Genomic DNA, 13,637 nt, shown 5'->3' with positions numbered 1-13,637 from the left:
CTTCACTAGAAAACAGTGACAACTCTTCTTCATCTAAGTCACATTAAACTGTGACACTGGAAGCCTGGCTGGCACTCTCAAAGGTTGCCTACAGACTTATGGTCATAGATCATTAATGGGATATAAGGTGGATGCATTAGGCTATGATCAGAATTTTCCTTTACAGTAACATAAAGTGTAAGATGCCAAAATACATTCCATAGGCCATTGTACAAAAGTGCTTAACTTTTTTGTTTTTTACCTGTGTGGCAGCTGATGTGGCCTCTGCTAAACTCCCATGGTAGAAAACAGGTGACTAAAGGCACCCAGCTACAGGGCTGAAACTGAGGCATCAGCTCACATTCAGGCCGATAGTACAAACTCTACAGCGTGTTGATTTTTCTGTTACCATAGATACGCTGTGTCCCCAGTTTGAAAGGATCCACAAGGAAAGTTATTTTATAAAACCTTGACTAAATCTGAGAAAGAAGTGTGAAAGCGAATAACCTATCCACAGGCTACTTGTCCCAGGGTAAATTTTGATCACAATTTGTTATTGTCCCCTTAGGGAAAGTAAGTTAACTGTGGCCAAGACACTGTTACCTGAGGACACCCGTTACTTTGCTAGTGGGATTTCAGACTGGTTCAGGTACTACGGTAAACCCACGCTTCCCTAAATTGTTAGTGTGACCAAAATTTCGATTTCTGCTTCCTGCACATCTTTTCTACAAGCCTGACCTCCTTTTATTGCACAGAGGTTGGATTCAGAATGGAGTCTGTGAACTTCTGCTGTCCTGCTAAGCTGGAAAAATCCTCTGTAGTTTTTAGATATAGAATAGGCAGAGAGCTGCAGCATCTGGGTTTGAGTGTGTGACCCCCATTAAACATGGCTCTAGCCCTCAGGAAATGGAGGATTCGTCTTAGTTAACCTTGTCCCTATACCATCCACACTTCTGACTCCATAGTCCCTGAATTCTATTTTTATTAGAAGGCAGCCATTGATGGGATAGAGCTGTAGTCAGTTCAAGGCTAAAGAGGAGTATCTGCAGCCACCAGCCTCCCTTCTACCCCTGTCACCATGGAGATAGTGTGCAGAAGTGGGCTAGCCTGTGGAAGCAGCCTGACAGAGAGTGGTCTCAGCAGGACTGCTTCTCCTTCCTCCTCTGAGGAACTGTACATGTGTGTGCTGGCAGGTGGGTGGAGAGATAAACATGTGGTGTTACTGTGCAGTCCAGGCTGACCTTGAGTTTGCAATCTTCCTACTTCTGTCCCCTCAGTGCTGACTTAGTTTTTCTGATATTCTAAAAAGGAAAAACTCTAATCTATAGCAAGAAAATTTTTAAAATTCCCAGAACGAGAACATGAAAATCAAATTTGAAGTTCTGGGAATGTTTTTTATAAGGAGAACAGAATAACCATTTTCGGCTGTATATGACTCAATTGTCTCTTTAAACAACCAACTTCTTGCGATCTGATGGGCACTTAACATATTCAAAAGATTCTGTTAGAATGTTTTAAGTCACACAAAGTTTAATCTACTTCTGCAGAACGGCATGGAGTCTACATGTTCCTACAATGTTGGATTCTTATCTCCAGCACATACAAGCTCCCAAAAACCTACATTGCAATTGAAAATAGCCACTCTCTGGCATCTATAAAACTGTGTGATGAATTTCAAGCATAAAGTGAGGACTTTAGGACTTATGGTCAAAATATCAATACTTGGCACTTATAAAAAAAAAAAAAACCTAAGTTTGTAGAGTCATATAAAATCCAGTCCAGTTGGGTGGAGTCCACCGACAGCAGGCCCCTCCCTGACTTCTCTTCTTGATCAACTATAGCTCTGCTGAGTATCCATTCCTTTACATGCATGTTCATTTGTAAACATTTACATACACATGCACATGTGTATGTGCCATGTTCACTTCATAACTTCACATGGAGAAATGAACAGAATCGCAGGGTTAGGACATGAGAGAAAAACATATCAGCCCCCAAGGAGAGTGGAAACAGGCTTGTTCCTTAAAGAAAATGAACACAGAGACACAGATAGCATGAAAACATGCAAGTCTATGCCGTCATGGCATGCACAAAGGCTTTTTTAAAAAAATGTCATTTCATGTATACCAGAAAAAAATAAATCCTTTATAAGCCAGCTTGAAGCATAAATGTTCACCAGTCCATGGAAAGCCTGTGTGGCCTACTCTATCCCATCTCTTTCTCTCACTAGTTCCAGCTCTTGAATTTAGGGATTTCCCCTCTCCTCAATCTCTTCTTTCTCTTTATAGCTTATCACATGTGCACTACATTGTCTTATTTTACATTCTTTAAAATTAAGTCTGTAGCTTATGGTTTTCCAACTTCATGCTTCTGAGATGCATATTACATATACACCATATTTAATTCATTTCCTTGACTGCATAGTATTCCATTTATACCATTTAAAACTGTGTGTAACTAGGTATCTAGTCCAAACTGAGTTATTTCCTACTGTTACAAACAGTGATAGATTGGTCTGCTGGTAAACACTAGTAACAGTGTCAAATCATTTCAAAATGTTGTTACACAATGCTCACAGTTTAGGTGCCATTGTTTTTGTGTAACCAAACATGGTAATGTCAGACTTCTACCAGTTTGCTAATAATCAGCATTGTAGTTTTCCTCTATTACGTTCTCACTGGCTTTCTTAAAGGCCTTACTTTCAAATCAAAATACACAGAAAATTAAAATGGGGGCAACGTTTTCATATAGACATCAAAGTGATGGGGGCAATTTTTAAAATGAAACCTTCCCCCCAGTTCCCTACAGGTTTCCTCCAGAACAAAGTGTCTTACCTTCTTTTCTTGAGATGACTCTGCTCCTTTTCAAATCCATGGAGACCAAAAGAAAGGTTCAAATTGGAAGTGTGAGAACTGGATGGTGACAGACAGGACTGCGGAGCCACGGCATCCAGGGTCCCCTCACCGTCCTCACCGAGTGGGCGCCCACAGGCACTGGTGCTGGCAGGACAGATGTCCTGAGGCCCTGGAGCAGACCTCATGGACTCGGGGCTGGTAAGGGTGGAGAGCCCCTCTATGTTTATATAGTTGATGTCCAAATCGCCAACCTGGACATTGGAAGAGAACATTTTGTCAAGCGAATGCAGAAAGGTGTGGTTTAATTAAAATCAGCAAAACTCCCAGAGATAGCAAATCTCCATCACATTTATCTTTTGTAGCAAATGAGACTCTAAGGGTAGACAGGGCTAAGGTGACGCCTCAGTTGGTGAAGTGCTGGGGACCTGCATTCAAGTGGCCAGAACATGTAAAAGCCAGGCGTGGCGGTGTGTGTCTGTGACCCCGGCAACAGGAAGACAGAGACCATGGACGCCTACAGCTTGCGGTGCAGCCCCGCTCGCCAGCTCATCTGATGGTCAGCAATCCTTTGCCACATTTATTGAATGGAGCTGTCTGCATTCTCTTTTTCTTATTTGTTTTGTATTATTAAAGCCAATGTGCCTCTCACCTAAAGCATTCATAAACAAAAATTTTATCCTAACTTCATCTTTGGATTTTTATTTTTCAGTTTTAATGCGTTTGTAGGACATCGTGAAGACAGTTTCCTCACATAAAGTTGAAACATTCACAGAAGTTGTGTCAATGGAAGTAGGATTAATAATCTGTCCAGTGAGGCTTAGAGCAAGATGGAATAAAGACTCAAAAAGCCCACTGAAATTATGGGGTTAATATAATAAAGTCAAAACTCTCCTTAAGACCAGACCATGACCACAACAATTATCTGCATGTTAAAAACCATAAAACTCTGATGAAAGAATTTTAAAAAGATACAGAGAAATGCAAAGATGCCCTTGTGATTACAGGTTGAAAGAGCTGGTGGCCTCTGACCTCCACATTTGCACTGTGGCTTGTACACACCTGGACACACACACACACACACACACTAAAGAGAGAGAGATAGAGACAGAGAGAGATACAGAGAGGTTATTATCTCTCTCCCTGTCCCTCCCTCTCCCCCCTTTCAACATACAAAGGTCCTAAACAGACATTTTTCCAGAATCCCTAACAACCACCATGCACATGAAAAGATGCCTCCTAACAGCAGTCATCATATAAATGCAAATCAAAACCACAGGGAAGCATTATGTTAAAGCTGTTACCAAGTCACCAAAAGGCAGCAGAAGAGATTTAATGGGGGGGGGGGGCAGGGGGCCGTGTAGAGAAGAGGGCTCTGGCACAGTTGTAAATTAACGGGGCCATCAGTGAAAACACCAGAGAGATTCCTTGGAAAATTCAAACTATTACAACTGTACCATGTAGAAACCCCACTTCTGGGTACACATCCAAGAGCAATACAATCGCTGTTATCAGGAACCATCTCTACTTTCATGCACACAGAAACATTACTCGTGGCTTCACAATGTGTGAGTCTTCTTAGTCATCTTGTATAGTTCAGTGCATTTCAGTAACTATCCTCAACAGAGCTAGAAAATAAAGCTTATATATTGTCACAAATATAATAAATCTTACATTTAATATCCATGTAAGTGTGGCTAATGCACACAGTCTAACCACCCTGAACCCTCAAGGGCTCAGCCTATACTCCAACCTGATTTCTGTAGCTACAGCTCACATTCAGTGGGCTTATGTCAAGCAAGCAGTTGTTTATAGTTGGTATCAGTTCTGATATGTTGGTTTCTCCATCATTTTGAAACCAACATGTGCACGTGTCTATGACATGTCTAAATGGAGACTACTTTAAGGTAACAAATAAAAGCAGGATTTTCATATCATCAAAGTTATCCAAGAAAATCCCCTTAAGGTTCTGTCAAATTAGGATGTGCAAAAATTGACATTAATAACATTATTTAATTTTATAAATACAAAAAGCTTCAAGATGGCTGGGTTGAAGAATAAACCCAAATTAAGTGAAGCTGGAAGCTGCACACACACACACACACACACACACACACAAAGGAGGAAGGGAGGGGTAAAGAAAGGGAGGGAAAGACAGATGAGAGAGAGGAGAGAGAGAGACAGAGACAGACAGAATGAGAAAGAGAGAGAGAGAGAGAGAGAGAGAGCTCTTGTTGAAAAGCTATGTGAGCGATATTGGTAACCCACTGCCATTCCCTGGTTGGCTTCACCAAGGAACTTTCTCATCCCCTCCCCCACCCTGCCCTCCACTATACTCAAGATCCTTCTCTTCCAGTGTTTCCCTTTCATTCTGGGAAGTGGTCCAAATACCCCTGGTCACCTCAGCCTGCTGTACCTGATCAATCACCATACAGTTAGCATAGACCTCGTCGCCCCCATTCAGCATGCCAGAGAGTTGTCCTGCGGCAAGGGACGCTGGGGCATGCTTGGATTTTTTGAGTCCGTCAAAGGAGTGATCTAGAAGAAATGAGCAATGGACAGGACTGAGAAATTATGAAATATGAGCAATTCATCTTACAGGCAAACGAACAAGTGCAGTTTTTACAGGGTACTTTCTGTCTTCACACCTTAAGATAACCACGCAAGTACCTTCGCTTCTACACCTAATACTCAGTTATCAAGAACTTAAATAGTTATACACAGTGAGAAAAAAATAGAGGGGCATAATTTTTCAAATAAATGTGAAATAAATATTAATCTATAATATAATCCATAGTTCTAGACAGGTACATATCAGTCCACCGCAAGCATAGATTTCCCCCTTCATAAAAGACCCTTAAAATCTCACACATTGGATCCAACTCTGTTTCCTTTACTAATAACAGGTAAGCATTAGTCAGTATCACACTTCTCAAGTATGCAACAGGTTCAGACTGGACCAGTTACTACCGATCCAAACACAGCAGGAAGCCCAGCGGTGGCGGCTCTGGGTCACCTGCAAACCCTCGCAGGTGGCTCTTTCCATCATTGTGAATCACAGAGATGGCATCTCTAGCTTCCATGGTCTCAGCTTTGTTCCAAATAGTAAAAACTTCTCAGAGCGGGGCCCTGGAGTGTTGAGATGCTACTGTGTCTGCAGCGAGCACAGGGCTGAAGGCGACACAGCCTGCCTTCCCGTGCCCGGCTGGTGGATTCAGTCTCCAGATACCCTCATGGAGTCTCCTCATCTGTAAAAGGAGGCTAACAGCACTCTTTCCCTTGTGTGCTGAATAAAATCAGTCTGGATACATACAGCAGCTGACAGCAAGTGCTCCACCAATACAATATGTTGCTGTTATTAATGCATGCTGCCATTCTTATGAACTTTATTCATGATCAATATAAAGTAGGAGGAGAAGAACACTAACCATAGTATTGTATCTGTAAGCGACTTTAACGGCAGATACATGGTATATCCACAGTGTTGCCCAGAAAGTTTTCTTTAGTGGATACGAAAGGGAAAGAACAGATCTGGGGGTGTGTGGTCGGGGGGGGGGGGGGCGCGTGTTCCCTCAAACACAGCATGGAGGCAGATGCAGGTGGAGCTCTGAGTTTGAGGCCAGCCTGGTCTACATAGCAAGTTCTAGACCAGCCAGGGCTACATAATAAGACCCTGTCTTAAAAACAAAGTAAGTGACATTACTGTCCCCCCCCCAGGCCATTAGAATTGGCATGTGTCCCCCTGTCTGTCTTACCTCTGTTGTAGAGTAAAACCTGACTGTGAAACATGGCTCATGACTACTGCCTGGATTGATGTGCTATAGTTATAAATTCTATTTTTCCATAGAAAATTCTGGAGGACATAAAAGATATAAAGACGTATGGATTGAACAGACCAAATGAGCCTGCTTCAGATTATAAATCTAGATCTACTTTCCCCCAAAGAATACTAAAACGGAGTTTTATTAATCTTCTTAAGAGAATATACAAAATAAAGGAAGGTGTTATCATATATCCATAATGGGTTATTTTATAAATGTATTTAGTTACCTAGCGACATGACACACACAAAGCCCACAGGCCCTTTACAAGTAAAACCTTTCTGATAAATGGCTATGCACATTCATCCTAATTACGCAGAAGAGGCTCCAATGGTTATAAATCAAGGAGACAAGAAAACACTTTCAATGTTCTGCAAAGCCAGAAAGTTCTCGCTCATTTGTCATGCTGGAGAATGTTTGAAAGCAATTAAGAATAATACAGCGTGACCTTGTGGCATGTGATCAATCCAGCCGGGCTGTTCAACAGTGTTTTGTTTTTACAGGCGTGAAACACCTGGCATTTCTGCCACCGAACTTAGGGACCATTCATCTCCCTCCTGATGGCCGCCCTATTAAGACTTCATTTATGACTGAATTAACCTAAGCGTGGGTAAGATATGAATAGAAGATACAGAATCAAGTGAAATCTCATCCTAAATGATGGGGCCTCGATGAAGGTATCACTCTGTCACCTCAGCTCCATTTGGACCTTTTCTCTGAGTGCATGTGTGCATAGTCACATATAAGTGGGAGGGGGCTTGGGGGAGGGCACAAAAAGGGCATCGGATCCTGGAGGCTGGATGACAGGTGGTGGTGAGCCTCCAAATGAAGTAAGGATTCGAGGAACAGAACTCCAATCCTCTTAAAGAGCAAGTGCTCTTTAACAGGCGTCTCTCCCAAGAGCCTTGTTCTTAACAAGCACCATGTTGAGGACACCGTGCATTTGCGCCAGGGGGTGAGCAGGCTCAGAGATCACTACTTTCTCCAGCACTCAGGTGGAGTGTACTTTGTCCCCCACAAGCCTGTGTCCTATGCACCATGTCAGGCTCTAAACAGTGCCTGCGTCTTCATCTCAAAATAAACCACAAGGTGGCTGAGTATGGAGAATTAAGAGTCTCATTTGTATTCTGAATTATCGGTTTAATTAGGGCTTACAAAATGATATGATTGAGTTACAAAGGCAGGCTATGAATGATCCCTTAAATATCCAAAGCTCCAAAATATCAAAATTTTTCCAAAATGTGTATTTGGATCACATACACATTTTGTGGCCAATCTAATCCAAACTCCTGTACAGTCATTATCTCCCCGACTTAAGGTCAACATGCAGACATTTGCCACAGAGACAGCACTAGTGTCGATGGGCTGCTCTGTCCTTATGTCTCCCGTGAGACTCACGACTCATGAAGTAGAAACCCCGTGCCAAAAAGACAATTTCCAAAAACACCGAGCTAAGACTTACAGGAAGAGACTGTGAGTCTCTACAATAGTAGCCACAGCTGACATTGGGACCAAAACATCCCAAACCTTTGCCATTTCTCTCTCAAAGTCACATTTTTCTATAGCAGTGGTTCTCAACCTATGTGTTATGGCCCCTTTGGGGAAAGGGGTTAAAGGATCCTTTCACAGGTCTCCCGTGTCGGATATCCCACATTTCAGATGTTTATATTAAGATTCCTAACTGTTGCAAAATTACTACCGTGAAGTAGCAATGGAAATAATTTTATGGTTGGGAGTCACCACAGCATGAGGAGCTGTATTAAAGGGTTGCAGGGCTATGAAGGTTAAGAACCATGGTGACACATCTTCATTGCTGTTTATTTAGTATTCCCATAAGATTTGCACACTTTTTCCCCTTTACATGACGTCATTTTGAAAGAAATACCTTATCCTCAATACGTACAGGAAGCCAGTCTTCTCTGACAAAAGTAGAAATGGAGAAGGTTTTTGTCCCCCTCAGAATTGAAGTGATACAATAAATTCCAAGTGTAGTTACCCAGGCCAGCTACCCGTGCCTCAGTCAAATGCATGGAGATGCCAAGGGACCCAAGAAGCTCCAAAGATGTGACACATGCAACTGAACTGCTCTTCCTAACAATGGACAGATGAGTAGAGCCTGACCAGCAGGAGCGAGAGCTCGGTCAGTACATTCCTTGCCACATAAGCATTGGGATCAGAGTTCAAATCCCAGAACCCGTGTCAGGAAGGAAAAATAAATCTGTGCGTGATGATGCATGCCGGTAATCCCCATCCTGGGGAGGCGAACACATCCCTAGAGCTTGCTAACCAGCCAGCCAAGCCACTGTGTGTCCCATGGCAAGGAAAGGCCTTGCATAAGTAACTATATTTGGAATGTATTATATTGCTTCAATTCTGAGGGGGCCAGTTCTTGAGGAAGGACACCGAGGCTGTTCTCTGGCTTCTACAACATGAACACATATGCACACACATGAACATGTGTGCACACGTGAACACACACACACACACAGCAACACACAGAGCAACTTGTAAACAAAATGCCTAATTATTACAGCTTGACTCTGAAGGGTCCCCTCTGAGCTCATGGATTCGAGCATTTAGTCCTTACCTGGAGCACTCTTCTGGATGGCCATGGGGCCTGGGCAGATGCTGACAGGCAGTGAAAGTTGTCTCCACTGGACGAGTCATAGCTACAAGCTCCCATCCACACAGACCTAGCCTCTCCTACCAATCTTCCCTGCCATGAATCTCCCACAAAACCTCCCTCCCTTAAACCACTTCTGTCAGACTGCTTGCCACAGACAGAAGAAAAAGCACCGAGCTTAGCTGAGAGTATAACTATGTTTGCATGGCTCAGCGTGAGTGGCCTGGTGTGACCTAGCATGAAGTAAGCCACCTCCAAGAAAACTGCTCTCAGACCTTGTCATCGCTTCGTCACCCCAAGGATGACCCACTGTGACAGTCTCTCCAGGTTTGGGTTTTGATCTTTATGTGTAGTTTTGACTGACCCCAGAAAACCAAATAACCCTATTAAAAAATGGGGTACAGAGCTAAACAAAGAATTTTCACCTGAAGAACTTCAGATGGCTGAGAAGCACCTTAAGAAATGTTCAACATCATTAGTCATTAGGGAAATGCAAATCAAAACAACCCTGAGATTTCACCTCACACCAGTCAGAATGGCTAAGATTAAAAACTCAGGAGATAGCAGGTGCTGGCAAGGATGTGGAGAAAGAGGAACACTCCTCCACTGCTGGTGGGATTACAAGCTGGTACAACCACTCTGGAAATCAATCTGGCAGTTCCTCAGAAAACTGGGCACCTCACTTCCGGAGAACCCTGCTATGCCACTCCTGGGCATATACCCAGAGGATTCCCCGGCATGTAATAAGGACACATGCTCTACTATGTTCATAGCAGCCCTGTTTATAATTGCCAGAAGCTGGAAAGAACCCAGGTATCCCTCAACAGAAGAATGGATGCAAAAATGTGGTATATCTACACAATGGAGTACTATTCAGCCATTAGAAACAATGAATTCATGAAACTCTTAGATAAATGAATGAAGCTGGAGAACATCATACTAAGTGAGGTAACCCAGTCTCAAAGGAATACACATGAAATGCAATCACTGATAAGTAAATATTAGCCTAGAAACTTGGAATACCCAAGACATACTCCACATATCAAATGATGTCCAAAAGAAGGAGAGGCCCCTGGCCCTGGAAAGGCTCAGTGTAGCAGTGTGGGGAAATACCAGGACAGGGAAGTGGGAAGAGGTGGATGGGGGAACAGGGGGAGGGAAGAGGGCTTATGGGACTTTTGGGGAGTGGGGAGCCAGGAAAGGGGAAATCATTTGAAATGTAAATAAAGAATATATCGAATAAAAAAAAAAGGAACGTTGGGCCAGTCAGTGGTCCAGTGGGTTAAAGGGCAAGCCTGCTGAGGGGCCCTCCCAGCGTCCATATCAAGTAGGAGAGAACTGACACCACAAAGTTGTCCTCTGACTTAAATGTGTGATCACGTGCATAGGCGCATGCGCGCGTGTGCGTGTGCGCACACACATACACATATACATACACACACACACACATGCTCACACACTCACACTCACACACTAAATAAACAATTCCACTCTTAACTATAGCTTTACATGTTTAAAAACAACTCTATAGTCCCAGCATTTAGGAGGTAGAGCTCCTAAAAATCAGGAGTTCAAGGTCATCTTTGGCTACACAGTGAGGTCAAGGCCAGCCTGGGCAAAACAGTCCAGCAACAAAACCCACCACAGCAGCTGGAACACACTAAACATTGCATGTGCTACATAAAAACCATGTGAAAATGCTACTTTTATCTCTGTTCCCATAGGATTCCTCTCACATGACAAGAGCGAAAACTTCTAAGTCCAAGGGATTATAACTGTGGAGGGAAAGAGACAGATCACTTGGCTTCCCCAGAACAGCGGGGGTGGCTCAGGAATGAGAGGACACACACGACAAGGTAGGGTGGGTGTGGTCCAGCTTCTCCCTGTGTGCCTGCAGAATCCACAGCTTCTCAGGGGATCCATAGGGCACCTTCAGTTGTATCCTCACTACTGGGTCGCTCCACAGGGAAGTCTAAACCACAGATTTCCTTCAGCAATCCCTTGCTATGCTAGATGCTCTAGCAACAGATTACAAGGGAGGGTTTTGTTTTGTTTTGTTTTTTGTTTAGTTTTGTTTTGTTTTTTTTTGTCCTGAGAAGAGGGCCCTTTGGCACCAAGAATGGGGTGGGGAGTGGAGGTGACTGGAGTGTCTCTCCTCTCTGGAAGGTGCCACAAATCTGGCAGGAAGTAGTTCACAACACAGAGCAAGCCTGGACCTCAGTAAACTGACTTCTGATGAAACCCAGCTTGCTGTGTAGAAGGCCAGGCCGGGCAGCTAAAGGAAAGTGCAGCCTACTTGCCTGGTTATGTAACACACACACACACACACACACACACACAGATGTAAACAAACCTGTGGCCAGCTTGCTGCAAAGCAGCTGCCTCGCCTGCCCTCACCGGCTCCCTGCCAAGTTCTTACCACAGAAGCTAGGCAAGGTTTACAGTCTACAAGTCTCTTGCCCAGTATGGCAAACTAGTCTCCCTCCTCCCTTCCTTCCTTCCTTCCCTCCCTCCCTCCTTTCTTCCCTCCCTCCCTCCTTCCTTCCCTTCCTTCCTTCCTTCCCTCCTCCTTCCTTCCTTCCTTCCCTCCCTCCTTCCTTCCCTCCCTCCTTCCTTCCTTTCTCCCTTCCTTTCCTTCCTTCCTTCCCTCCCTCCTTCCTTCTCTTTCTTCCTTCCCTTTCTTCCTTCCCTCCTCCTTCTTTCCTTCCCTCCCTCCTTCCTTCCTTTCCTTCCTTCCTTTCCTTCCCTCCCTCCTTCCTTCCCTTCCTTCCTTCCTTCCTCCCTCCCTTCCTCCCTCCCTTCCTTCCTTCCTTCCTTCCTTCCTTCCTCCCTTCCTTCCTTCCTTTCTTCTTTCCCTTCCTCCTTCCTTTTATGGTTCCTGCAGTGTGCTTTGTCTTGTCATAGGCCATTAGAGCATACGGGAGTCATGGCTCCCTGGGTAAGCCTGGCTTCAGAGTTCAGCACAGAGCAGCCTGTGAAGCAGTGAGCACTATTGTCAACAGTGGCCCTCAAAGGTCAGCTCTTGTAGCATCCACCGGGACCACGGCAGTGTGCGTCCAGGCCACTCACACGCCCACTGTCTCACTGTCTCTTACACCGGTTATAGTTGCTTATTGTAAGAGATCATTCCCCTCCAAGAACATGAGTCCTGTCAGAAGAGTGACTTTGTATGTTTTATTCACGTTGTCCTCAGGGCAGAGAAGTGGGGCAGGCCACAATTAATATGCCATCCTTAATTGTGGAAATAAGGAATAATTTCACCTCAAGAAAATACACTTGTACAAGGAACAATTGAGGGAATACTCTTTTCAGGGTTGAAATGCTTTTATTTTTTGCTTCTGGAAGCTTCCTTGGCTGTGTCTTGCTCTGCCCCAGAACTTTCTTCTTTCTCCCACCTATTCCAACTCTTTCCCCAGTATTTACCATGAGCCTGCTAACTGAATGACCTGCGGGGCCAGCCCAGGCCTTTCTGCCTCTCTGACCTTTGTAAACATCCTCAAGGCGAATCCACTGCCATCAGCTGCCAAGTCTCTGCAGGCCAACAGGCCCTCCTTCCTGAGTTCTTGTATCTTGCTCTGTGGCATCAACCACACTCCAGAGGGGGAAAATTAATTCACTCCTCTGGATAGAGGTAGCTTTCTGGTTGGCTCTGACCAATAAACAGAGCAAACTGAACAGCGCAGACCCCGTGTGCTTCCTCTGAACTATTTATCCCCTTTACTAAAAACATCCGGAGCTGGTCCTAGTGGCTGAAGGCTGTGATCCTAGCATCCAAGAGGCTGAGGCAGGAGAATTGTGAGTGTAAAGCCTGTTTGGGCTACCCAGTGAGCTTCTGCCTCAAAAAATGAATAGATTATCAGGCATTTACTCTCTCCTAAAGAAATAAGGGAGCATCAGGCAAACTTGCAAATGAAGGAACTGGGGAAAAGGAGGAAAAAAGCATCGAAATGAGGGCGAAGAAATAAAATAGGACACGCAGCAGAAGCATCATCCTCAGCGGTCTCGGTTCCCACTGCTCCAACTGCATACACTGTGCTTACTGCAAAGGGACATTCTGTCACCTGAGCCATTCAGGCCCCGCCCCCAAGTCACATGACCAACAGCTGGCAGTCACCTGTACTAAGTACTTTATTACCAGCGACACTGAGTGTCCTATTGAAAAGCAAAGACTCCTTGATCCATTTGGAGTTGAGCTTAGTACAAGGAGCTAAGAATGGATCGATTCGCATTCTTCTGTGTGCTGACCTCCAATTGAACCAGCACCATTTGTTGAAAAGACTATCTTTATTCCACTGGATGCTTTCAGCTCCTTTGTCGAAGATCAAGTGACCATAGGTGTGTGGGTTCATTTCTGGGTCTTCA

The 13,637-nt window shown here is 44.3% G+C and overlaps 1 protein-coding gene across 2 annotated transcripts in view; it reads right to left on the bottom strand.

Moving 5' to 3' along the window:
* The window catches only part of Arhgef28 (Rho guanine nucleotide exchange factor 28), a 239,506-nt gene that overhangs the window by 95,658 nt on the left and 130,211 nt on the right, over positions 1-13,637 (bottom strand). For both annotated transcript variants that reach the window (XM_052159966.1, XM_052159965.1), the window contains 2 exons: positions 5,248-5,369; positions 2,814-3,085 (listed from right to left, as the gene is read on the bottom strand). In XM_052159966.1, coding sequence (XP_052015926.1) covers positions 2,814-3,085; positions 5,248-5,369 — 394 coding nt within the window. The remainder of the gene's footprint in view (positions 1-2,813; positions 3,086-5,247; positions 5,370-13,637) is intronic.

Source organism: Apodemus sylvaticus, chromosome 16 (genome assembly GCF_947179515.1).
Source record: "Apodemus sylvaticus chromosome 16, mApoSyl1.1, whole genome shotgun sequence".
Lineage (NCBI taxonomy): Eukaryota > Metazoa > Chordata > Mammalia > Rodentia > Muridae > Apodemus > Apodemus sylvaticus.
The sequence above is the reverse complement of the archived record's forward strand: the minus strand, read 5'-3'. Positions and strand labels throughout refer to the sequence as shown.